The sequence below is a fragment of the Filicampus tigris genome, chromosome 21 (assembly GCF_054856515.1).
Source record: "Filicampus tigris isolate MCC_2025a chromosome 21, RoL_Ftig_1.0, whole genome shotgun sequence".
NCBI classification, from domain to species: Eukaryota; Metazoa; Chordata; class Actinopteri; order Syngnathiformes; family Syngnathidae; genus Filicampus; species Filicampus tigris.
Window position 1 is genome coordinate 3911937 of NC_141237.1, and position 26769 is coordinate 3938705.

General features: G+C 43.8%; 1 protein-coding gene and 1 long non-coding RNA gene across 5 annotated transcripts; one reads left to right on the plus strand and one right to left on the minus strand.

Annotated features, from left to right (window-relative positions):
• Window positions 1–19469, minus strand: LOC147127229 (uncharacterized). Its single transcript, XR_015084157.1, has 3 exons — window positions 19336–19469; window positions 13495–13917; window positions 1–1204 (listed from the first exon to the last, which is right to left on the minus strand). It is a non-coding gene; the product is annotated as an uncharacterized LOC147127229 (long non-coding RNA).
• Window positions 6843–26078, plus strand: trpa1b (transient receptor potential cation channel, subfamily A, member 1b). 4 transcript variants are annotated; one of them, XM_086020311.1, is made up of 30 exons: window positions 6843–7077; window positions 10002–10180; window positions 12332–12476; window positions 12640–12743; window positions 13515–13677; window positions 13766–13941; window positions 14327–14434; window positions 14573–14681; window positions 14898–15043; window positions 16185–16321; window positions 16725–16773; window positions 17525–17624; window positions 17697–17797; window positions 18305–18480; window positions 19970–20134; window positions 20312–20426; window positions 20504–20670; window positions 21044–21134; window positions 21198–21257; window positions 21323–21415; window positions 21635–21705; window positions 21781–21937; window positions 22183–22272; window positions 23130–23299; window positions 23376–23505; window positions 23682–23864; window positions 23937–24005; window positions 24700–24801; window positions 24865–24983; window positions 25265–26078. In XM_086020311.1, the coding sequence occupies exons 4-30, from the start codon at window positions 12648–12650 to the stop codon at window positions 25473–25475; spliced, it is 3354 nt and encodes a 1117-aa protein (XP_085876437.1). In that variant the 5' UTR covers window positions 6843–7077; window positions 10002–10180; window positions 12332–12476; window positions 12640–12647; the 3' UTR covers window positions 25476–26078. The 4 variants fall into 4 exon arrangements, with proteins under 4 accessions (XP_085876437.1, XP_085876435.1, XP_085876438.1 ...); XM_086020309.1 differs by lacking the exon at window positions 6843–7077 and having other exon boundaries at window positions 9930–10180; XM_086020312.1 differs by lacking the exon at window positions 6843–7077 and having other exon boundaries at window positions 9930–10180; window positions 24880–24983.
• Window positions 26079–26769: the final 691 nt, after the last annotated feature.

Below are 26769 nucleotides of genomic sequence, written 5' to 3' on the forward strand. Positions count from 1 at the left end.
TCCAACATTTCAGTTTTTCCAGCTTAAGGGCCACCGTGGTTAGCTGAGAATGATAAATCACGTCCAGTCAATAGGTTTAACGATCTGAGAATAAATCACAAAGAAAAAAAAAACACACACACAGTTTTAATATCCCACAGTCGAGACCTCACAGTGTCAAAACCAACAGGGATTCTAAAATAGGTTGGGGGTAGCGGGGCAGCACACAATAATGACATTTAAACTTTTTTTTTTTTTTTTTTTGTTTAAGAACACCATCTACTTGCATCAAAAAAAAAAAAAAAAAAAAAAAAATCTTTTCAAATGTTGTACCCCTTGAAAACACAACTAAACCGCCTATATATGCATTCCGACACTGCTCCAGAATTCCTGTACACAATCAAGAAATCCCAATCACAAATATAGTTTAAAGAGGGCAAAAACAACGCGCGACAAGCTGAGACGCGTAAGCTGATCCCGAGCAGAAAAGAAGACGACGGCCTGACACTTGTTCTTGAACAAGAGAAGAGTGGGCTAAACCAGACACACCTGCACGCCTCCGCCGCGTAATCAAAAGCCACCTTATCCTCTGCTTATGAACACGTAACCATCTGCCCTACTCGCCACTCTTCAATGAATAAATAGAGACATTCAATTATGCATCCCTTAGTATCTCCCGGATCATTAGCTACACTGACGTATCGGACTCTCTCACTCTCACTCATGTGAATATTGTTCAATAGAGCAGTGATATTTCCCCGTAGAGCTTCCGTGAGCGTGTGGAATATTTCCCCTTAGCCAAGCGCTTTTCAGAAATGTGATTATGCACCGCATACGTGTAATTGATTCCCCTGCCATGTCGCTTCCTCCCAGGGACGAGTGATCAATAGCGCCGCATCGATTAAAGGAGGGCTTTGCCGCACAAATACCGGGCCTTATCTGCGTGTGCGCGCGTGGAGGTTAGAGGCCCACTGCGGGTGTCACGCGTGGTCCCGTCCACCCGCCTCTACATCGCCTTAATGGCGAATCGCATATGGACCCGATGAATTATTTGTACTGTACGGGGGCTTTGCTTCTGTCGCTTGGCCGGGCACATGTGATTTGAATGTGAACATGTGCCCCTGGAAGGTTCCCGAGTTCAGTCGATGACCTACGGTACAGGGAAGCGATTTGGGCAGGGCACGTCGCATCGGGTTAGCGTCGGCCCGGCAGCAAGTCGTCAAGCCTGCGAGAAGAGTGGGAAAAAAGTTAGCCGGCCATGTTGTGTGAAGTAATGCAAAATAAGTTTCAAAGCAGAAGGGTCCGTCCAAACTCAACGAACCCTCAATATCATTGTCAAAAAAGGCCACTTCAAAACAAAATGGCTGACTTCTTTTAAAAATTTCTTGACCGGCTCCTTGAGAGTTTTCCTTTTGAAGCGTGTATGTTAGTGCTGTCAAACGATTACAATTTTTGAACTATTTAATCGCAAGATTTTCCATAATTAATCGCGATTAATCGTATTTTTCAACTACAATTTTTTACAAAGCTTGGAACCGTTATTTACTTGAGTAAAATCTGTAAACGAATGTGGAAAAAAAAAAAAAGTATATTTCGATTCAAAGAAAGTTCTACTAGCTTTCTTTGATCCTTGAATACGATTCTTTAACAGTTGAACGATACACCAAAGACGTACGACTAATATGGTATTTGAATTTGGCTGTGCAAAGTGGCCAAATTATTTTGGCTTTCTCCAATGAGCCGTCCAGCAACTTTTTTAAAGTAAAACGACGTAAAAGTCCGTCTTTGCGACATGCGACTCTCCTCTAAGTTTGGCTCCGCAGTCAGCAGAGGTCAGCTGCTCCAGGAAGTAAATAAACCTGAGTTAACTTGAGTTAATTTTTTTTTTTTGGGGGCGTCATGAAATTTAAATGAATCTCCATGGTTAATGCTTTAATTTTGACAGCCCTAGTTTGATATATTTGCTGATCGACTGGCTTGTTAAAAATACTCTTCTTTATAGTGAGTCAACGTCACCTGCGCGCATACGTCCGCGGCTGTCGTCGGCGTGATTGAACGGACGCGTTTTGTGACAAATTGGAAAGGGAAAATGCAGCGGTGAACTGACAGCTCAGGGACGAGGCAGCTGCTCCAGTCGATCAGCTTGCTACAGTTAGGAACTTGTGACAATGCCACGCTGCCGGGCTACTGTTTAGTCTCCGCACTCGACACGTTAACACAACATGTCATGGGGGGGGGGGGGGGGGGGGTGTCGAGGTTAATAAAGAAATACATGCTGCCCGTCCTTAAATGCCACCACCACTCCCGAACCTTTTATTAGCTGCACTGGCGATTTTTAACACTCAACGTTCCCATTTTTCATCTTTGCCTTACTGGTACTATTTAACAATGTATTTGTACCATTTCTTTAAATTGTATTTCAAATAGGGATTTCCACCGAATGAGCATTTTAGCGCAACGCCAGTTTCCCCCAAACAACATTTTGTAGACACGTCTATCATAACAGGACGCATGAAAAAGCCTCAAGAACCAAGGCTGGAAAAGGACCTGGATGTCATATTAATTTTGACCCAGCCATTTTCGGGGCCAAAATATAATGATAAAGGGAATTGGAAAGTTTGAAAAAATTAGCCCCGGACACCAGTTTTACCAAACGGCACAAAATGGGGTAGATGTGTCCGAAAAAAAGATGGCCATTTTAGTTTCAGCAAAGACAAAATGTGGGCTGCTTCTTCATAAATAGAAAACTGCAACACAATAGCAAAAAAAAAAAAAAAAAAAAAAAAACGCTAAACAATTCTTTTGTCTCCCACTCTCCCGCCCGTTTCCCAGTGCATCATCGTTATGAGAATCACGCACTTTAAAAAAAAAAAAAAAAAAAAAAAAAAAGGTGTCATTTGTTGTATTGAAATTTGGGGACGGTCCAGTACTCCCTCACAGCGAGACCACCAACTGCGAGCATCACGAGCGAGCGCCAGCGCCTGCGTGTCCAGCAACATGGGAGGAAATACACGGACTGCGCCGGCCTATTTCTTTCTTTCTCTTTCCTTCTCCCGCGGCTATTAATAGACGCCGGCCGGCCATGTCAAGGTCCACACAAAGCACCCACCCGCCCACAGTGGGCAGCAGAGGCCTTCAGTTTAATGGCCCGCCATAGCCCGGAGTCATAAATCCGTGTCACCTCTTCATTCATCCAACAACAAACACCTGTTCACCTCTGACACTGCCGGCAGCGCGGCTACGGGTCCAAAATACACGCGACGGCGCGCAGGCCAGCTACGCCTGTGATAATGCTACCGTAAGCACGCGCTGGCGCTAGCCTTGGCTAGCTGACGGCTTCATCAAGTCATTTAATAATAACGCACCGATATGTTCAATCACGATCAGTGTCCGGGCGGTGACGTCATATCACTTCGCTTGCCGTTCCTTTCAAGGTTGTAGGACGTATCGCTCTTTTAAAGGCCGCGCTAGCTGCTCGAGTGTCGATTAAGTCGCCGCTCATTCCGACGTCTGCCCTTGAAACGGAACAAACCGACCGAAGGGAAACTTGACATCCGAGGTCCTTCGTTGGTATGCATAGCTTTTAATCCTCGACGGGATTCATCCGTGACTTTATTGAGATCTGTTGCATCCGCCACCGTTTCCTTCTGCTCACTTAACATTCTCCCGCACATTAGCTTCAAAACGCGGCTGCGAAACAAACGGCGGCCATCGCCGTGATGAACCATGTGTAGAATGCGCAACGGTCAAAATGAATTCAGACAAATTCCCGAGGGGGAGTTTGTCAAAGTACGAATTTGCCCGTAACATAAAAACCTTCCTGAGACTCTTCGTGGGCAGTTGTCTCGTTCAAAATGCTCATCCTATGAAGTCATCTTTTGCCGAATACTCCCTCCTTAAAAATAGCCTCGCGATGAATTTGTTTGGGTGTACGCCAGTCGCTCCGTGTTCTGCGAGGTTGACATTCTGCATGTGAGCTTCTCTTCCTGGAAAGGATTTTTTTTTTGTTGTTTTTTTTTCGTTGCGATATATGGTCCTTGTGCGACGGGGACTTCAGTCGAAGCCGCCAGCGGGAGATGAGGTTTTTAATGACGTCCGTAAATTTGCAGACAAGACAAGCCCACCGGTGGCAAATGACGTGAAAATGGTGCCTGGAACGTTACGTTTGTTTTCCTTTGCCAGTTTCCCCAATCGACAAAAATTGAACAGGAAAGCAGCCATTTTTTGATCAATTGCAGGTCTGCTTCTTTGACAAACGTCTTCAAGGTCATTTGTGCAAATCAGAAGCAGATGCCTGAAGAATTACAATTTATTTATTTATTTATTTATTTTTTCCGCCCACGCCACGTAACGCGCGCGTGAGGAGTTTGGCGTCAAACTTTGGATGATCATCTTCGAAAAAAAGCCCGCAGCTTTAACTCTGTTTTGTCTCCCGGTGCGTCTAATTGCACGTCTCTGTAGAGGAAAAGCAGAAAAGGTATTTTTGGAGCCGTGACCCATCTGGCCCGCGCGACGTCATCTTGTGATCCCGCCGCTGGAAGGTTAACGCGTCTGCGACGATCCAAGGACCGCCATCTGTCCTCGCCGCTTGTCAGCGATAAGTCATTTTCATACGTCTCGACATCGTTTCAATTTTGAACCCGCAAGGAGGGCTGCCAAGAACACCTTGGCGGGGTCCACTTTAGCCTTGCGTCACCCAAATGTTGGCGCTTTTTTCCCGCTGCATCAATCAATCGCTACCCTTGTTCTCAGAGTTGATATTAGCCGTGATGCTTTATTTGAGAGTGACATGCTTGTGTCCGCTGGCTTAGGTTTTCCCCGTTTCAATGATTTGTTTCTACATTCATTGTGTTTTTTGTTTTTTCAGTTGACCAGATTATTTGGGGCATGGCTAAAAACCAAGGCCAAGGATGGACTTGGGTTTTCTGGCATGAGTTGGCCTATATGCCGTACGTACGATACGCGGACCGAGCGGCCGCTAGTCCGCACAGCACACACGATTCAGCTTGTGGAGCCTCATTTTACATACTTTGCCGTTTTTTTTTTTTTGAATTCATTCAAACTTGGCAGGCTTGTTAACAACACTCTGCGGCGTGTTAAATTCACAAGACATTTTATTTCCACTTTACAGTGACTTTAAGGCTCCATGATGCTGCCTTGATTTCAGTGTGATACGGCGCCTGCGTTTTAAAATCCATCAAATCCTAATGGCCGACTTTCTGTTCGATTTTGGACGCGCGTTCTTGGCACGTCTGAATACGTGAAACTGCTGTCAGGGGAACATTTTTTTTTTTTCAACTCTTTAGTTTAGTCCTTTTCCCTTTTGCTTATGGCAAATCCTTGAAATGATACTTTGACATGTAGCGTAACAGACACCTAAGGGAAAGGTTAGCTTGCGCCGAGCCCAAACCCGATCCGTTTGATTACCCCGTCAGGCGTCGAGGTAATTAAGTCAATACGGTTTAATTACGGTGAGTAGGGCGCCAATGAATCTTTCATCGCGACAGCAAGCGACATAGTGACACCCGCGTGACCTATTTTGATGCTGTGCGTACGTACTGTACAGTCAACGTGCTGTAGTTTCTGTCAACACTTTTAGGAAATATTATTTTCACAGTCGAAACGTCTTTTCAAGTAGCCCAAACATTAAGTTATGTTTTTCCGCTTTTTAAAAAGGAACAAATTGCTTTTTTTTTTTTGCTGTTGCCGCGGCTGTATTCGGTTCACCGTTTTTTTTTTTTTTTCCCCTGGCGTATGCATGCACGTGGTTTCGGTGTCCCGTGTGTTGTAATGAGCGGCGAGTTGTACGAAGGGCAGCGTTACAGGGGAGTCTCTTGACCTCGTGCATGTGGGAAGCGAGGGGGAGGAGGACGTTCAAGAGTGCAAAAATGACACACAAGGCGCGCCGGTGTTAATGTTCCTCTTGCCGGCTAACGCGAGTCTTTGCTTTGAAACAGAAATAGGGCATCTTTTTACTTTTTGAAATATAATCATACGGAAGGCTCGGAAACAGAAAATACAGCGTGACAACTTTTTCAAGATATGAACCCTCGCCCGTACGATATTTTTTTGGAGAACTTCTCAACGAGCAGCGGATAATGAACAATTGGTTTAAAAAAAAAAAAAAAAAAAAAAAAGGGGCCAAGCTTAAACATATAATAACCGGAATTATTAAGAATTCTCCTCGCTTCATCACTTCCATAAAGCACCGCTTAAGCCTGTCAAATTGTGGCTACTATAAAACCTAATGTTGCTCAAAAAAAAAAAAAAAAAAAAAAAAAAAAAAAATCCAACAAAAAAGCCAAAGAACAAGCCCGACCGTAAATGCTAACCACTAGGACACCGTGTCGCCCTACTGATATACAGAGAAATACATCGGAACGCTATGTACTGTACTGTATACAGAACTAACCCGTCAATAAATCTAAAGCATTGGGAATGACTGAACTTTTTCTTATTTATCGTTTGCTGAGCGCCGACACGCGCACGGATGCGAGTAATTTATTTGCCGGGCATCACAAACATTTACGAGTCTGTTTCAAGAAGAAGAAGAAGCGGCAGCAGCAATAAATCCGGCCGTGCCATTTCTCGCTAGCACCTCTTCATCTCCTCGTTTCTCCTCGGCGCCGTCTATTTGGCGAGATTTATCCGCCGGGCTTTCTAATTCGCTTTTGCCGTGTTTGAAAAAAAAAAAAAAAAAAAAAAAAAAAAAAAAAACAGATGACAGTGATGTGATTTATTGACATATTTGCCAGGTGAGCGTCGATTGAACCGGCGTGGCCTGCTGTCTGCTCGGGCGTCCACAAGGTGGTGTTATCCTCATTTGCCTGCCAAGCTTGAGTGACTCCCAATGCAGCAGCAGCAGGAACTTATGATGCTGATACCTCATCCAAGGCAACATTTGTGATAATGGTCTCGGTAAAGATGGGAGAAATAACTCACGCGTGTGTTTTGAAAGCTGGCGGAACGAGCGATTATTTCAGCGAAAGCGGCCGTGGGTCGACCTTCAAAATAATGGCGCCGTTGGAGCGGAGACACTTCATTACCCGTCCGCACTCTCGCAGCTCCTCGCCAGCTAAATGGGGGGCGGGAAAAAAGGTCAGAGGGACTCTGTCGTCTTCGTTTTCTCTATTTTTCTTGTACAAGCCGAGCCCTTGCGTTGAAAAAAAATGACAAAGGTGGCAAATGAGGGCATTTGTTTACTCAACTGCAGATGGGAGGAGGTGTCTTTTGGGCATGGGACCATCATTGTTGACAGGGGCCGTACCATTTTGGATTTGGGGGTGGGTAAAATGTTCCCATCACGACTAAAATTAAACTAAAATAGAATAAAAAAAAATAAAAAAAAGGCATTCATTTATCCATGTTAGCGACATAAATCCTGGTTCACGGGGAAAGACTAAAGACAACTGGACCGTACCATTTTTTTTTATTAATTCTGGAGGTTTAATATGGTTCCATTATGACTTAAAACTAACAACAACATTTTAAAAAGATCACTTGTTGAAAATGTGTTTGTTATGTATGTAACCTTTAAGGGATTAAAATGAGTAAAATGAAATAAAATACATTTTCTCCATCCATTTTTTTTCGTTAGCTAGCAGGCTACGTTTGGTTCATACAATACAATACAATACAATTTTATTTATATAACGCATTTCATAACAGCACTTTACGACATGAGACAACAAAATGGAATCAATAAATTTACATAAAACACTCTATACAATAGACACCGGAAAAGAGCCGAAAAGTTCAGGTCGGATCAAAAGAAGAATGAAAATGAAGAATGGCGTTGTACTGGACTCTACCATTAGCATTCTGCGACTGAAAATGGACTTTCATAGATTACATACAATCATAATTTGTCATTATTCAATTATGTCACTGCGGTGTGTTTAATTACCGCAGGGAATCGACAGATTCTATTTATAGAGCTGTGACATGCTAATTAGCTTCCCTGGCTAATCCCTGTGTACTGTAGAAGGGTGTTTATGATGACACGAGCAGTTTTGGTCGAGTGGCATTTAATGTTTTACCTTGCAAAAAAAAAGGAAAAAAAAGCGCAGGTTTGGTCCCCCGAGGAATCCGCCTAAGAGCAAATCTCATTCATAAGTGATAGAACGCCAACGCACGCGTGGTCACGTCCACGCACACACGCATCACTTGGGTTGTGATTGACAGCCCAGTGCGCCTTGCATATTGCTGCACTCAACCTCTTTTATGTAAGATAACATGTAAACTCATTTGAAAAGAAAAAGTTTGTAAACTAATGACAAACTTTAGCTAGGGCAATTCTGAATTGTGGGGAGGGTCAAACTTGTTTCCGTGAGCCAAGGAAACGAATGCGAGATCATGTGATTGCTGCCCGTATGTTAGCTAGCTACTTCCTAGTTCGAGAAGAACGATCTGCAGTACACAGGGCCACATGAGCATCCCATTTTTTTCCTTGGTTGGGTGAAAATTACGATACTGTTGTTACTTACAAAAGGAAACCAAAATGGCGCAGAATTATCGATTGTTTGTCCACTACAGTATGTTAGCTTGTTACTTCCTGGTTTGAGGAGACCGCCGTAAAACAGGGGCTGTACCATTTTGAATTTGGTTACAGACAGTTTGCGTCTTTATGTGGGAATTTAGACATACCCGTGACTTTAACTTTCAAATTTCCAATATTACAACTTTATTCTGTAAGATTTCCTTCCCAATGTGTTCCTAATACACCTTGGTAATGTTCACGGGTCAAAGCAGGGGAGCCTTTGCATCTGCCGTACATCTAATAGGCTGTAAAATAATATTTGCCCGGTTATTGTTCTACAAGCCTCACATTCGGCCAATCGCAAAGCAAACATCATCGACAATGTGTGTGTGTGTGTGTGTGTTTGTGCGCGTGTGCGCTGGCAACATTTGTTCTGCCGATTTGCCCTGTTTGTTTATGTAATGGATGTGTAAACATTTAGAGCATTTGAATATTGTCTCATAGGTGTGCACCTGTGCGCCATTCATTAATCCGTTCGAGTCGCACAAAAAAAAACACTATCAATAACGTTTTATAAAGTGCCAAGGAAAAGCACTCAACAGTATTATACTTTCTAAAAACGTACAGCAGTAACATTACTAAACACAGTGTGAAGATTTTTTTTGGACAGTTTGTGCATCATGACTTATGAGATTGTGCTGCTCCTTCACACAAATTAATTACCAGTGTATACACAATTCTACATGCAAGCTCATACTTGGCAAGCTGTTCGACCGATATTTTGCTTTAAAAGCCTTCAAAAGAGGCTTCAAGCTGATTCCAGTTGAAGTTTACTGTCAAACTAAAAATAAAACAGAGAATTACGCCTAGTGTATTCAAAACAACCACATAGCCTCGTCTTTCAATCAGCTATCTTGATGCTAATGCTAACTAGCATCCAAATTGTGGTGCTTTCATCTTTAAGCAACGGATTGAACACAAATGGTGCAATAATTTATGTCGCCAGAAATGATAACAGCACGCACTGTCATACATTCTTTATCCCCTGTGAAGAACAACTAATATTAATGCCGTACTGATGAGCCGAGAGGAGTTGTGTTGTCTCAATGAAAAGTATTCAATGCACTACTGTATTCGTTTGTAACATCTCCCAATGGAGAATTTTAAACCCACCATCATCCAGGAGCTTGGGGGGGGGGGGGGGGGGGGAGGTTTAAAGGTTACATTAAGTGGGGAGGGAAGGAAATCAAATTGCTTCCTTCCGCAAGGTTTGATGGATCGTATGCACCGCTGTGTGCAGCCGGGTGGTCAGCTTTGTAGAAATGTCACAGAGAGCCTCTGCGAGCCTTTCAAATATAACAATGAAGCCCGGCTCAGTAAACCGGCGATAATAGCAATTCCGAATTAGCCCCCCCCCCCCACCCCACCACCCCACCCCCTTCCAGGCCTGCCACACGTCCTTCCCTTTTACCAGCATTTGCACATATCACGTTTTGCCGCCGTAATGTACCGCAGCCGGTCATATTTCCTCTCATTAACCAAGTGGGCATGGCCGCGCGCACGCTCGGAACATCATTACGAAAGGGGTCGCGGGGGACGGCATCTCGTCAGCGTCGGAAGCAAGAAGAAGAAGAAGAAGGAGGAGGAGGAGGAGGAGGAGGAGGCGGCTGCACTTATGAGGCAAACATCTAGAAGACTGTCCTCCACTTCAAAACACCTCAAGTAAGACCGTTTTTGGTTTTTTTTAATTCATAGAGAGAAAACGTATTCTTTTTTTAATAATTGGTTAATAGTTTACAACTTAAAAGTCGTAATGATGAATAGCCAAATGACGAGAAAAGCTTGCCAAATAGTGCACCCGCATTTTAAGTGGTTTATAAATCAGATATTAAATAGTTTAAACAACTCAAAATCAGGAGAGGGGGAAGTTGGCCAAATAGTGAGTCCGCGCTTAAAATGGTTGATGAATTGGTAATTAACTACCGCACTTTGACAACGTCAATAGAAAGTCAGAATGTGAGAACAACTTGCCAAATAGTCATGCCAAGTCATCTTCCACATCTTCTATCCCGTACAGGATCGCGTTTGCCAAATAGTGACCAGACCAATTTTTGATTCCAGTAGATTGTCAATGCATTATAAAAGCCTTAATCAACTGCAATTATACACGCGTGTATGAGAAAAGCTTGCCAAATAGTGAGCCCATATTTTAGTATTCTTTCACTAATTATTTCATTTAAAAAGGCTAAATAAACTGGAAGTCGTACACGAGAGGGAAAAAGCCCGCCAGTCAGCCCGCATGAAACGTTTATCAGATTGCATTCAAAATGGTTTATAAGTTGCCTAATAACCACTTGATTAACCTTAATAGGCATCTATAAGTCAGTAGATGAGAACGGTTTGTCAAATAGTGAGCCACATTTTATTTGGTTTAATAATTGGTTATTAAATAATTTGAGAAAGTGTTATAAAGTCTTGCTAAACTGTAAAGTCTTACATAAACGTGTAAAGCTTGCTAAATAATTCACATGAAAAGTAAATAGCAAATAGTGAGCTTGCATGGATATTTAAATTTACTTCCTTTTTTTTTTTTTTTTTTTTTTTTTAACTCTGATAAGCTGCTACGTCAGTTGATGAGGAAAGAGTGCCAAATAGTAAACCCATATTTAAAATGGATGGAAGTTGGAATAATACAAGGATAGGATAGGAAAGAAAGTCAAAAAGTTATTACAATAAAAGCAAGATTTGTTCAACAAGAAAGTAAGATTTTATATTTTTCCCCCACAGGAATAATGTGATCATCTTTAAGAAAATAAAGTCAGATTTTTTTAAATTAAGTATACAGATGGTTTTTTTTTTAATGAGAAAATACAGTGCCTTGACAGGGTTTGACTGAGTATTGTAATACTGTCTGTCTACATGTGTTGCTGCACTCCTGCTAATGGGCAGACTTGTCCAAACATAAGTGAAGCCGATTTGATTATGAGGAAAAACAATGAGAACAAAAAGCCAACGCGAGTCATTTGTTTCCCGGAATGCAGCCAGAGAGCCATTGTCCAATTTCATTTGGCGAAAAATGAATCCCCATTTTTTTTCTCTTTGTGCGCTGCGGTCTCCAGTGGAAGATGATAAAACGATTAAAAGTTATTCAAATATTGATGGCGATCCGACAGCAAAGATTTCAGCAGGTGTTTTATTGTATCTTGTTACACACACGCTGGCTGGCTGGCTACACACTCAACTGCCAGCGGAAGTTTGGGAAAACACACACACGGAGGACGTTATACATTCATGATCGTAATATTTCTTTACTTTGGGCCATACTGAAAAGGAGGAAATAATTGAGCAAATATGAGTCAAATGTCAAAAATGTTTTTTTCAGGAAATAAGTCACTATGAGTTGACAGTTTTTTTCTTTTAATTCCGATCTTCCCAATTCATTTGAATTGTTATATTTATGAGACTTTTAAACAGTAGATGAAATACAATTGTGACAATATCGGTGGACTCTATGGCCCGATAGATATGGAAAATTCTGATAATCGATTACTTGTGTGGGGGGGGGGTTGGTGTTTTATATTGTAATGTATTAATGTGTTGTTTTATTTAATTAAAAAAACCAATCACCCGATTTTTGCCAATTTCAAAAGACCAAATATCAGCCAATTTTTTTTTTTTTTTTTTTTTTTTACAATAATATAAATTTTACCAAGTCCGATCTTTTTGTTGTAATCTTCTATTCAAAAAAAAAAAAATAATTGTCATAGTTTCTCAAAAAATGCCCTAATCTTATTATATTAAAGTCAGATTTTTTCCACAATGAAATTTTAAGCGCCTTGTGCAATCCCCCACCCCCCCCCCACGCCCGCTCAGGATCACCCAAGGACGTACGCCCTTCGCCCCCGCCCGCCGAAATCAGGCGCGCCCGCGGCCTGCCCCCTCCGGCTGTGAGGAACATAATTGCTTTTCTCCACATCGACCTCGGGAGCGAGAACTGGATCCGAGCGTCCTTCTGGGGGTAAGGACGATGTCACATGGGCCAATTTGCCCTCAAGGCTCGGCTTAAGGCCTTATCTGCCCCCTTGCAAGCTCAAATGGAGATACGCCGGCTATATACATCCTGATTTGTTTCCTATTTCTGTGTGTGTGGTGATGTTTGTGTATGGTGACGCATACGCAAGGGTGAGTGATGAACTTTGGCAGGGAGGTGGCCAGGCAGACCAGTTGTTATACGTACGTGATAGAAGATGAGGATCCAGCCCTGGCGCATTTAAATATATTCGAGGTAAGGCGTTTTTTTTTTAAATGTTTTTTTTTTTTATGACATAATTAAAGGAATGTATTACGTAACACTCCAAGCGTAAGCCCCCATTAAAGAAACCCATCGTGTCATACATACAGTGGTGCCTCGAGATACAAATTTGATTTGTTCCGCCAGCACGCTCGTAATTAAAAACAGTCACATCCCAAATCATCTTTCATCATTCCTATGACTTGGAATGTCATAAATCCGGTCTAGCTTCTCCCCCAAAATTGTGTTTTTAAATGAGGGGGGAAAAAAAAGCACTCTGTATAATAAACCAGACAGTAAAGACACAGTTAAACAAAATGTAATGAATTAAGTTTTTTTTTTCCTATATCTATAGCAGATCTATAGAGATCTCTCGATAGAGTTTTCCCACTGTTTGTTAGCATTAATTAGCTAAACAGACTTATTCAATCCAAAGCTGTGGTTAATGTTTATGAATTAAAAAAAAAAAAAAAGGGAACTAAATAAATCAAAATGTTATGAAAAGAACTAATAAAACCATAAGGAAATTTATGAGCAAATAGGCATCATTTTAAGGAAAGAAAAACAGTGCATTAAAGTGATAATTCTACAAGGTATTTTGTTTTTTTAATTAAGAGAATAAAGTCGTATTTTACAGGCAGAAATGACTACTCAGCTGCACGACTCACATGATTAGATTATGCTAATGTGCTTGACATTGTGGCCACATGTAGTGGTGGTAAAGCGTCAATATTAAAGCGTTTACCTCTCTTCTCTGTGGTGCAGTTGGCCGAGAAGGGTGACCAGGCTCTGCTGGAGAGCCTGGTGAGGAAGAGCCCTGAGGTCCTAAGTGAGAAAGATGAATACGGCGCCGGCCCCGTTCATCACGCCGCCGCGGGGGGTCACGTCACCCTCATCCGATTCGTCACCGGCGTCCTGGGCCCGCAGGGTACGGCCGCCGTCGACCACCTGATCTCGGCGCCGGGATCTTGCGTACACCCTGCCTCATTGGTCTCCGCCCCCGTTCGTCCTGCAAGCTCTCAACAGCTGCGACAAGCGTGGCGATGCGCCCCTCCACTGGGCCGTGGGCAAGAACCAGGCGGAGAGCTGCAGGGTTCTGCTGGACCTGCGGGCCGACCCCAGCGTCCTTAACGCGGCGCTGCTGTCACCGCTGCACTTGGCCATCAGCCTGGGACACAACAGGTTGGTGGAGGTGAGTCCCAATTCCCGAGTAGGACTTCATCAAAATTGTCTGCTTCAAAATTAAAATGGCCGACAGCTTTTCAGGGATTTCGGGAATGGGCCCTTGAGACTTTTTCATGCGCCCTGTGACGTTAGACACGTGGCACTCAATTTCGCGTCGATAAGTAAAACCGCCGGTGTCAACTACCCGCTTTGGGGGCAAGGTAATAAAAGTCCTGATGAAAACTTTGGCCTCGGCAGTGGCGCTCGCACACCGTTTAAAGTCACGTCGGCGCGAGCCAATCGAGGATGACATTGGGGCGAACGACACCTTGGACGTCGGGACGCCAGTCAATCGCGCGCCAATCGCGCTTTTGTTGACCCCCGGAATGAAGTCGAATGTTTGTCCTTGGCAGCTGCTGCTCTCCTACGGCACGGTGGACTACGACCAGCCCGGGGACCTTGGTAACACGCCCGTCATGATGGCCTGCTCGCTCAATAACTGCGAAGCTCTCAACTTGTTGGTAAGTTTGTTTTCAAGAGAAGGAAAAAAATAATCAGGATCATTTTGAGGGTAGGTAAAAATGACACACTGTATACTGTATTGAGGGTGGGTCACAAAATTCTCTTCCTGTGGGCGTGTCTTTTTTTTTTTTAAAAAGCTAAAGCACGGAGCACGTCTGTGCCAGCAAAACAAGCTGGGACACTTTGCGGTGCACGCGGCTGCCTTCGCGGGTGCAAAAAAAGCCTTGGAAGTCATCCTGACGGCCGGTAAGATGAACTCATTCTGAGTACAAGTCGCAAAATTTTGGTGAGCACAAAAAATTTTTGGGGGGGAGGCAGCATAAAATATCAAGAGCGGAAAAAAAAAAACAACTTGTAATAGTCGTCAAGTCAGTGGGGTCACAACCTTTTTTTTTTTTTCCCCACACATTTTTGACAGTGTGGCCTAATTCTATTACATGTGATTGAATTATCCACCAACAGGGGAGGAGCTGGGCTACTTGGGTGAAAACCAAATTAACTATTTGGACAAATCCAATAGCTCTCCTCTGCATCTGGCTGTGCGGGGCGGCAATGTGGAGACCATTCGATTCTGCATCGACAAGGGAGCCAAAATTGACCAGAAACAGGTACTCGTTTGGTCGAGCTTCCTGGAATTTGAAGTCAGTTTCATGTAGCCACCTGAAATTTGGTAGTCGAGTAGACCCACAAAAAAAGTCTCATGAAACCATTCTAAAAAAAGACACTGAAAGTCATCCATTTTAGTTTAAAATGTCCAATTTAGAGTCCAGGACTTGTTTGAAATTTCAGCCCCCAAAGTCATTTTCACTTCAAATTTGATTTGGCTTGCATGTCTATCACGAGTAGAACCACAAAAAAGTCTCAGTAAGAAGTGCCTTAAAAGACACTCAAAGTCTTCCATTTTGGTTGGAATTGACCCTTTTGAGAGTCAAAGTTAAATTTTTTTAAAAAAAGCCTCAGTAAGAGCTTGAATCGAGACTCTCGGAGCAACATTCAATTGTGTAGGTGTGTCTATAAAAAGTAGTACCACAAGAAAGTCTCTGGAAATTAAACCCCAAAGAAATCACGAGGAAGTCCGCCACTTTGATTTGAAGCAGCCATTTTAGGCGTAATTTGACCATTACCAAGGCTCCTAAAAAGAAACTTCAGCCCTCATAGCCAATTACCCTTGACAGTATGAAATTTTGTAGGTGGATTCATCATGCGTAAGACTCACAAAAAAGTCTCCAGAAGCGATTCCTGAAAAGACAGAAAAATTGCTATTTTGAAGCGCCCGTTGCAGGTTCAATTTGACCATTGACCAAGTTCCTTGTAAGATTTTTTTTTTTTTTTTTTTTTGTGTCCAATTACTACCTCATTTTAACCACTTATTTAAGACAGGTGAAGATGCTAAACCGCAAAGAATTCTCATTTTCAATCAATGCGTGCGGGTGGAGCACGATGGCGAAGTTGGACGTCTCGCCACACGACGCGATCGGACCAAACGTCATTGCAAATTCAGTAATCGCAACAAGCGACTTCCACTCACGCCGCGGCGATATCGGCGGCCTCTTCCTGCCAGTCCTGGTTATCGCCGCATTAAAGGCTTGTGTTACACGTCTCAATGTTCAGCCAGCAAGTCGACGCGACGCTTTGCTAAGTGCGCCAAACGCGTGTTGTGTACACCACGGCCCGCGTGTTTGTGCCCCAATACGTCAGCGCATGGGGACGTCATCTGTGTTTTTTGTTTTTTTTGTTTGGGGCGCGCAGCATGACAGGTCGACGCCGCTGCACCTGGCGTGTACCCAGGGCGCCGTCGAGGTGGTCAAAATGATGCTGTGCGCTCACGGCCACGTGGAGGACATCATCAACCTCAAGGATGGAGCCTGTCAGACGCCGCTGCACAAGTGGGCCCTCGCCGGCCGCGCCACGGCTGCATGCTGGACGGATGAATGGGTTCGAGGGAAAGTACATTGCAACTTGCGAGGGGGCATCGGATGCTTGGACCAACGGGATGGAGGAAGGGATGGGAATGATAGTATGGCGGGATGGATGGATCAAGAGTGGGATGGATGGATGAACGGAGGTATAGATTGGATGGATGGATTGAGGAAGGGAACAGATCAGGTGGATGGATGAATGTCTCATTTTTGACATGTCCCCTAAGTGTCCCGATGATGTCCCCACCAATAGCAAGAATGATTTATTCGCACTGCAGCCGCTTGTAAAATGACACCCACTTAAACTCACGGACTGTCTAATATGTTGAGCCTTGCTCCCGATTCCTGTTTGTCCTCTTCCTCTTCTCAGGGCTACCATATTTGACCACCTCCACTTGGCCGAGTACCTCATCTCTTTGGTAAACACAATGCCTAAAAAATGCGAATGCCTCAATTTATTGCAAGGATACGGTGCACACGGATGCATTGTGACCTTTGAACAAATACGCCGGCACGCTTATTAGCTTGTAAAGGGTGCTTGCAATTACTTGTTGAGCATCTGTCACCATCTGCTGTTGCCAGGAAAAAAAAAAAAAAAAAAAAAAAACGGGTTCAAGCTGACCCCTTGTCAAGTGATTAAGCAAACACCGCGGCAGGGAATAGACACGTGCGCACCGTTTATCTTGATTAAAAAAAGATGCGCCTACACGTGTTCATGGCCACGATGCCGTTTGCATGCGCCGATAAAGGGTTGACACACCCCCACTCCCACACGTGCACCCTGAAAGAACGTCAACCAGTGATGTTTGATCACAGATTTGATTGAAATATGATAGAATTATTTTTTCTTTTAACTAATTTTGAGCTTCGTTTGACATTTTTTTGCCCTCCCACGCTCCCTTCAATATGCGGAAAGAGCTGGCGCACCCCCATCTCCCTTGTGCACAGCCTCATACAATGTCCAAATAAACCCTGCATTTTTTTTTAATCATAATAATTTGGATTCCCATTACAGTTTTGATCGTGTGCACCGGCGCACCCCCAGGAGCGCACAGACCATTGTTTTGGGAATCCATTTCCCTCCGACACCATCTAAGCTAATAAAAATCACGTTGGGACCTTATTATATTAGCTAAGACACTAATCAGGAATGCTTTGGTCCCCCCCCAGGGTGCGGACATCAACTCTGTGGACTGTAAGGGCAACCCGCCCTTGCTACTGGCGACCAGTTGCGGTGCATGGAGGACTGTGGCGCTGCTCCTGTCCAAAGGTGGAACACCGTACGTATACGTGCTGACCGTAATTTGTCTTTCTCACCACGGTTTCTCCAATTTTTTTTTAGGGGCCAATGTCAACTTAACAGACAGGTTTGCCTGCAACTTCCTTCACCTGACCATCTTGCAACCCAAGGGCCTGAAGAATCTACCAGAAGATGTGCTGCAGGTATATGTTTGTCCCTGTGTAGCTGGCTAGCGCTGTATTTGCGATTACGATTACTCAAAAAGCTAAATTAAATATGTAAAATAAAATAATAATGTCCTTCCAATGTTTATGGATAGTCATTAGGTTTTAAAAACAACACCTTTCTTGGCGGAAGGTGGAAAAAAAAAAATTCTACCTGACATAATGTAATAAAAAAAATCATTGAACCATTATTACCTGAGGGAAAACAAATGCATCGCGAAAACAAACTTAAAAAACATTTGGGGGGGTGTGGCTCAGCCAAAGATCGATTCTTATATTAACGATGTCCGATCCAAGTCGCGTGCGGGCTTCCTGTTTACCATCGTCCCGTATCGCTTATGTAATCTGCCTTTGACTTCAGATAGGGTGCGCATTACGTAAGCTCTAGCCTAGCAATTAGCCACATGAGCGCCTTAGCGCACGCGATGCTACCCAGCTGCCTTATATTTCGGTGTTCATGTGTTGTTTCTTCTCCTGCTCTTTTAGCGCAGCAGCGTGAAGGCGTTGCTGAGCTGCGAGGACAATGATGGCTGCACGCCGCTGCACTACGCCTGCCGGCTGGGCATCCACGACTCGGTGCGCAACATGCTAGGCCTCTCGGGCCAGCTGGGCCTGGCGTGCAAGTCCAAGGACAAGAAGTCCGCCCTGCACTTTGCTGCTCAGTGAGTAGCTTCGGTAGACCCGAGGGGCCGGGAATCAAGCGCAGCTGTTCACTACAACGCTATGCTCCACAATCTCCTCTTGGCTGCGGTGGCCTGTTTTGGTGCTGCTCGTGGTCTCCTCTTGAGACTAAGGGCAGTTACAAGTCATTACCATATCAAACACTTATGGGTTAGTTCAAGGTCTTAGTTCTGGACGTGGCACTATTTTACTCCGCAGTCTCCACTTTGCTGTCGTAACCTCGTGAGATAAGGGCAGAGGAGATGGAGGAGAAGAGAATATACATACAAATATACATATACATATATATACATATACATATATATATACATATATACATATACGTATATATGGATACATACATATACATATATATACATATACATATATATACGTATATATACATATACATATACGTACATACATATACGTATATATACATATACATATATGCATATATGTATGTATACATATACATACAGATACATATATATACATATACATACAGATACATATATATATATATATATATATATATATAGGTATAAATACGTATATATATATATATATATAAGTATAAATACGTATATATATATATATATATCATCCCTTAACACAGGTAAATATACGCCGTCCTTTGTTGTCACAGCTCATACTCAATGATGCATAGTCAATACTGCAGCTTTACTTTGACTTGATATGCAGTTTGGGAAAAAATGAAAAATGACTCTGCGGGAGCATAACAGCCAAAATATGACTCTTCAGAGACTGGAGACTGATGCCAACGGTTTCATCTCCCTAATTGGACTAACGTGATATGGGGACAAAAGAACAATATAATTGCGTTTAGCCGTTACCTCAACATCCAGTTTCGTCCTTTTTTTTTTTTCTGTGCGAAAAGCTTTTTTGACGATTAATTGGCCGTGACATCTCCATTACGCACTGACCCAAAGATCCTGGAATAGAATTCAATTAGTGAGGCATATGTACTTTTTTTTTTTTTTTTTTAGTAGGTGTGAAATGAGTGGTCATGTACTCATTCCGGTAGTGCTACGGGGCAAATGAAGGGCTATGATGTCATAAAGCATGATAATGATGATGATGATGACTGCACTCATTAAAGCAGGGTTCTCAAACCGGGGACCCTGGACCACCTGGGGTCCGCAAGCCGCAGCTTGTACTCCAAAAAAAACAACGTTAGACCGATTAAAGGAAGGAACGATTAACACTTAGGTCAATTGAATAACCCACAAAACAACCCCATTTTTTTTGTGGTTCTTTTGACCCATATTGTTTGATTATTCCTTTTTTTTGGTCATATTTACAGCGTTACAGTCTAAAAAACGGAATAATTGAAGACGGGCAAAATGAAAACGTGTCTTGTTTTGATGGTTTTTCATTTGACCCAACTTGTGAACCAAAACTAGAATTGAGAAAGCATTTTTGTCACTGTGACTACAGTGCCCTCTAGGTCTTGCTCTCGCTTTGTAGGTACGGCCGTATCAACACGTGTCACCGACTGCTCGAGACCATCACGGACTCCCGCTTACTCAATGAAGGCGACGAGCGAGGCCTGACGCCGCTTCACTTGGCGTCCAGAGGCGGACACACGCAGGTGGTGGAGCTCCTGTTGCGCAAAGGGGCTCTTTTCCACAGGTACACGCCCACAACACGCCCTCCGAAAATCGCTTTGGGCTATCGGTGGTGCAGTGGTTCACATAGCTGAGATGCTGATGTCGTGCTATGTTTGTGTTTATTGTTTTTAGCGCCAGCGTAAACTGTTGTGACCACCCGGTGAGTCTTACGCTGCGATATGTTTTGTTTGTCTGTAAGCGATTACAAGGGCTGGACATGTCTGCACCACGCGGCCTCAGAGGGATACACACAAACGATGGACATTATATTATCCGCCAATGTGAAACTGCTGGATAAAACGGATGAAGACGGGGTATGAATGATTCCTCCCCCACCCCCGCCCAAGTGAAAAGTTGACCATATTAAAAGGACGATCGCGTGCCGCTACAGAACACCGCCCTCCACATGGCGGCGAGGATGGGCCACGTGGCGGCGGCCATGGTCATGGTCAACCGGGGGGCGGAGTTTGTGTTGAACAAAAGCGACACGTCGTTCCTTCACGAAGCGCTGCAGAACGGGAAGCAGGATGTGGTCAATGCCGTCATCGACAGTGAGAGGTACGTACAACTTCTCGGGAAGCGTTTTGATGGAAAATTTCCATCATTATTGTTTGAAACAGACCAAACAGTGGCTACGTCTATAGATTAATCTGCAGATTCAATTTCTAATCCCAGCTAAAAAATCAAAAAAAAAATCATAGTTCTTGCTTGGCATTTCGTATTGAAAAAGACTGGTGCTCAAGCGCCGAAAAGAAACTTTATTTTCCACTTTTTTTTTTTTTTTTTTTACTTCAACACCCTCCAACGTCTCTGACTGCGTATCCCTTAAAATCAAATGAGGGTCTTCCCTTATTATTGAAAAAGATTGTGTGAAATTGTCGAGTGCCGAAAAAAGAAAGGCCTGTCATGATTTATATGCTTGTCCGGGCAGGTGCGCGGAGGCGTTGACCATGTTTAAAATCGGTGGAACCCAGCGATGCCCCATCACCGACATGATTGAATACTTGCCCGAGACCTACAAGGTTTGTCTTCTAGCGCTTCACACGTCCGCGTTATGAAACGTCACATTGATTCCCGCTCCGCAGCACCTGCTGGACCGCAGCGTGAGGGAGTCGGAGGACGATCACAACTGCCCTGACTTTCACGTAATCCGTCGGCGATGTTAATCCCACCTCTAGACACGATCCAATCTCATGTCCGCCTTCCACAGATTGAATACGACTTCAGGTGGCTGCAAGCGCCGCTCGAAATGCAGAAGAAAGGGGAGAAGTCCAACCGGGCACAGCCGCTTGCCGCACTCAATGTAAGTAAGAGGCGACTTAAATGTAGCAAAAATGACGCGAGCATCACTAAAAATCAATTTAAAAAAAAAAAGATTGGCCGCAAGCAGTGACTGCTGGCGAACCGAATAGAAATGTCACCGACACTTAAAACCGTCATCCCGTATCGTTCCAAAATGATCGGTGGGAAAAAATATAACGTGTCATCGTGCTGATGTTTGGGATGCTCTCACTCCACGCAGGCGATGGTGACGTATAACCGCCTTGGGCTTCTCAACCACCCCGTCTGCAAAAAGTACCTTTCCATGAAGTGGTGAGGACCCGCCCCCCCGTCGTCCTACGTTTGCACGTTTTTCTTGCGAGCAAATTTTTTGCACCGATGCCGCAGGGTGGCGTACGGGAGCACGGCGCATATTCTCAACATGTTCATGTACCTGCTGGGTCTGCTGCCGCTGACTCACCTCATTGTGACCTTGAGGCCCAGCATGAACATCACCGACACGGGCGGGCCCATGATCACCATGGTGCCCGTGTCCTTCGTGGAGGTACGATCAAGTCGCCGGCTGCTGCCCCAGCGCTGTACATCATGTGGCGCGGTGTAACTCGCCAGTGTCTGAAACAGAAAAATCGCATTTGTATCAAATGACGCTCAAATAGCGGTAAATGCCGTCGATTATTTCTGTCCTGATTCGGTTGACGGCGGCGGCTACCCGAGTGCCGTGCTTGATCCGCAGCACTGTACAGTCAAGTCATACGGATATTTCATTTGTTTGTCTTTTGTGTTGAGCAGCAAAGTCTGTTCCTGTCCTTCTGTATGGTGATGGTCTTAGTCATGAACGTCTACTCCATATTGAAGGAAGTGCTACAGATGATACAGCAGGTGAAACAACGACTCAACTTTGTGTCTTATCTCGTCTCATTAAAAGGTTTGCTTCAAGACTGCGCGCTCAATTAGAAAAATGTACACTTTTGGAAAGGTGAACAACAGAGCGCCGAATAGAAATTTACAATCAGGACTCAAGATCCTTGACCTCGGTTGCCTCAAACAATGCAGACTGCATACCTTGCTAGATGAACAGGCTTTGACGAAAGAATGATGCCCATTTCTTATCGACTGAAAAGTATTGGTGCTAGAGCACTGAATAGAAACCTAAAATGTTGCTATTTAGGCCCAAGCAGCGACCACTGCGAGGTCCCCTTTGTTTCTGTAGAAATTCTTCTTCTTCACTGTCACGATTTGCATTTTTGAGGGCCTAAACATGCACAAAAACTGCCACAAACTCACATTGGTCCCGGAGAAAAATTTGGTGTTTTAAAGTTGTCATACACAAAGACAAAAAAATGATACGTCATCATCATTCACAGGGCCCGTCTGCAAATTCATATGTGATTGCTAATTAATCTGTTATTGCAATTTTATTCTGCCAAATATCTGAATTGACAAAGGCTGTCAAATGTTCAAATCTTTATCGTTGTGTTTATGGACCAAAAAACAGAAGTTATTTAGTCATTATGGATTTTTTAAAAATGAATTCGCTCATTACAATTTTATTCTGACAAATATGGGAATCTGCTTTTTAAAAAAAAAAAAAAAAAAAATCCATAGTCGGGCCCTAATAAAAAAAAAAACAAAACACCTTAATTTTATTGAAATTTTCATACAAGTGTCTTTTCCATTATTGATGGAATGATATAAGATGGACCCATGTGTGTGTAACTGGTACTGTTGCGTGTCAGCGTTGGAACTACTTAAAGGATTACTCCAACCAAGCCGACTGGTTCTCGGCCATCAACTCGCTTTTGTTCGTCATCCCGCTCATGCTCAACGCGCCGGGCTCGTGGTACTGGCAAGCGGGCGCCCTGGCCGTCCTCAACTCCTGGATCGGGTTTCTCCTCTACCTCCAGAGGTATGTGAACCCTCCGTAAATATGACAATCAAAAATCGCCTGCCTGGCGCTTGACTGTGGCCGGTCGCCCCCGCAGGTTCGAGGGCATCGGCATCTATGTGGTGATGTTCGGCGAGATCTGCAGGACCCTCTATCGCACTGTGTTGCTGTTCTTCTATCTCCTGCTGGCTTTTGCCTTGGCCTTCCATGCGCTACTGCTCGACCGGGTACACCTCCTGTTTACCCCCATGCAGTGCTTAAATACACTAAAAATTGCTGGGGCAAAGATAACCCAGTTATGGGTCAAAAAGGGACCAGACGCAACTTTTGGGGGGGAGGTTTTACATGAAACAGTCCCTTTCAAAACTTGATTTTGTGGTCTAATCTCTTCCTTATCCTTCAGCAAGAGTTTGAGAACCTGCCGCTGTCCATGATGCAAACGTTTGTCATGATGGTGGGCGAACTCAATTACCAGAACAACTTCCTGGATGCGTATCTGAACAGCGAGCTTCCCTTCAGCGAGTTGACGTACTTGATTTTTGTCTCCTTTGTTCTCATGATGCCCATCGTCCTCGTGAACTTGTTGGTAAGCTCGCCCCGGAACGCTTTGATGCAAGTAGGAAGAAACGGGGGTGACGCGTCGCTTTCCATCTTGTAGATTGGTTTAGCGGTGGGAGACATCGCAGAAGTGCAAAGAAATGCTGCCATGAAAAGAATAGCCATGCAGGTTTGTTTTTTTCTTTCCAATGGCATACTTTATTTTAGCAAGAAGCACTGTTACCAGGCTACATCCAGACCACCTCAGTACCTCAAAAACAACAGTCCATAGAAGATTGGCCACATTTTATTTTGTCGTGTTACTGACAACGCTAAGAATAAATAATCCTTACAAATGAGGTACCATTCAAAAGGGCAATAAATAGGCTGTCTAACGGCATAATCTATATTGGAAAGAAGCAATGTTATCACTGAGACAAAAAGCTCTCAAACACACATGCTTGCAACAGACACCTGTTGAGTACCACTAGCTCCAAACAAGATTCCGTCGAAAACGTGTCACATTTTAAGTTTGCTGTTGTCAGCCAATCAAGAAATGTTTCTTACAACTGAAGTACCATCCAATAGGGCAATAAACAGGCTGTTGACCATCTTAACCTGTACTGGAAAGAAGCGTCGTTACCACTGAGACGGAAGCTACCATAGCAAACACACATCATGCTAACAACAGGAGTCCACAGGAGATTGGTCCCATTTTATATTTGCCGCTGTGTTACTCACCCTATGAATACATGTTCCTTACAAAAGGGAAAGCATTTAAAAGGGTCACAAACAAGCTTCCTATCGGCATAAGAACTATTGTTAAAACACATAAATAATATGTTTTACATGTGACTGAAACCGAGCATTTTACACCAAACCAGATTGATCTCCACACTGCCCTGGAAGACAAGCTGCCCTACTGGTTCATCAAGCGAGCAGACAAACCCTCCATCATCATCTACCCTAACCGCAAGTGCTCCAAGGTAAACGCACACTCATAAGTATGAACACGATGCATTTTGGTGATTTCCCCTTCTCAACTGCAGCACTTCATCATGCAGTTTTTTGGAGGCAGCGTGCCGGCCGATGACGAGTGGAAGCGAACGCAGGTGGCGTCTCAGAGATGCTCCATGCTGGAGGCCGAGCTCAAAAAGCAAAAGTGCAGGTAACGGAAAACGACATCACTCACTTTTCCTACGTGTCATTAGATTGCGAACGCGCATAAAAGCCAAAGTGGGCCGTTTTTGATGCATTACTGGCTCTTAGTGGAAAGTGTGGTCATGACACCACTCCAGTAAGTCTCCATTGCATTTCGCTGGAAATGCATTATTAACAACATTTTGGTAGCATGACACCTGTATAAAATTGGATTTTATAATCGGATTCAGCATAACCCTCCGAAAAAGAGAGTTGACGCTCAAAACGTCCCCCCCCCCCCCCCCCCAGGCTGAAGGACATGTCCGGCCTGCTGGAGAAGCAGCACAGCCTCCTCAAGCTCATCATCCAGAAGATGGACATTACCTCCGAGGCGGACGAGTACGACGGTCCCGTCAACGTTCGGGGCGCCGCATGGAAGCGGGTGTGCCCGCCCAAGCGCATGACCAGCGTGTCCCGCTGGGTGCCGCTCATGAAGGCCATCGAGTCCAAGCCCAAATGAGGCGGGCATGTTTATGAAACTAGAACACTAAGTGGTAACGTAAAATCAATCTGTTGCCTTTAACATACAACTGAAGCGGCTAAGAAGGTTTCACATAGTGGGGAAAAAAAAAAAAAAAAAAAAAAAAAATCATATTTAGCCACACTAAATTCCTTTTATCTCCTGATAAAAAATATATCAAAAGACATTTATAACCAATAATTGAAACACCACAATCCAATTTATTGTGCTACGCTTTCTGGTGTGCCCGCCTTGGCCACTGGGGGCAGTATAATACAGGCATGCAGACGCAATTCAAGCTGAATCGTACTTCTTCTTCTACTACTATAAGTGACTCCGTAAGGGGCTGTAATATTAGTCATTTTTCGTAGAGGATAAAGAATATATGCCTGTGAGTATTGTCATACTGTCTGCTGCTCCACCATGTGTTCAAATATGCGTTGCTTTTGAAACCGTGACTAATCATGCTAACCGTTGATGGCGCGTCAATGGCGTTTGGTATCGTTTGTTAGCATTGAGCAAAGCCAATTTCCCTACCATGCAATTCTCTTTGTTTCATGTTTAAACTTCGACTGGGACTGGCATTAAACAGCTTGACGCCTGTGTGGTCCTCTGTTTGTTCTGTGACAACGCTAACCCAACCTTGACTTTCTCCAGTGGTACGCAAAAATCCCTCAAAAGGCAACAAGCAGTAGTCGGGTAAAGAATGCAAAACGGCGACTTTAGCCCTGGTCATGCCAACGTGCCAGATGTCATGGGAACGGCAAACAGCTGCTGCGTGTGTGGAAACGCGATACCTCTGTGAAAACCACCCGCAGGATTAGATGCTTTTGATAAGGTCTTCAAGACATTTCTAGCAGTGAACAAAAACAACAACATATTTTTGGGGTGTGTGGGACACACACTGAAAAAAAGGTGAGAGAAGAAAGAAAGAAAAAAAAAAAAAAAAAAAGAAACTTGTTCTACAGTGGCGCTTTGAGATGCAAAGCATCTTTACCCGCTGAGGTGAATGAAAGCGCCATGAATGCGTTCCACGAAATGAAAGCATTTTTTAAATTTTTGAATAAGGAAAAATAGCACTCAATAATAGTGTAATTTATAAAAAAACATACATTAATGACATAATTAAACAGAATGAAAAAGAACTCAAACGTGTGTATCGGGATTGAATGCTACAATCCAATTCATTGTGCTGCTCCATCTGCTGTGCCCGCCTTGGCCACCGGAGGGCAGTAAAACACTCATACTGACAGACGAAGAAGAGGGGACACCATGTGTCGCTCTATCGTTTGCA

Coding starts and splice junctions, on each gene's coding strand:
- trpa1b (XM_086020311.1), top strand. CDS start 12,648: ATGAACTTTGGCAGGGAGGTGGCCAGGCAGACCAGTTGTTATACGTAC. Junction 15,044..16,184: donor CCAAAATTGACCAGAAACAG/GTACTCGTTTGG, acceptor TGGGGCGCGCAG/CATGACAGGTCGACGCCGCT. Junction 23,865..23,936: donor TCGTCCTCGTGAACTTGTTG/GTAAGCTCGCCC, acceptor TCCATCTTGTAG/ATTGGTTTAGCGGTGGGAGA.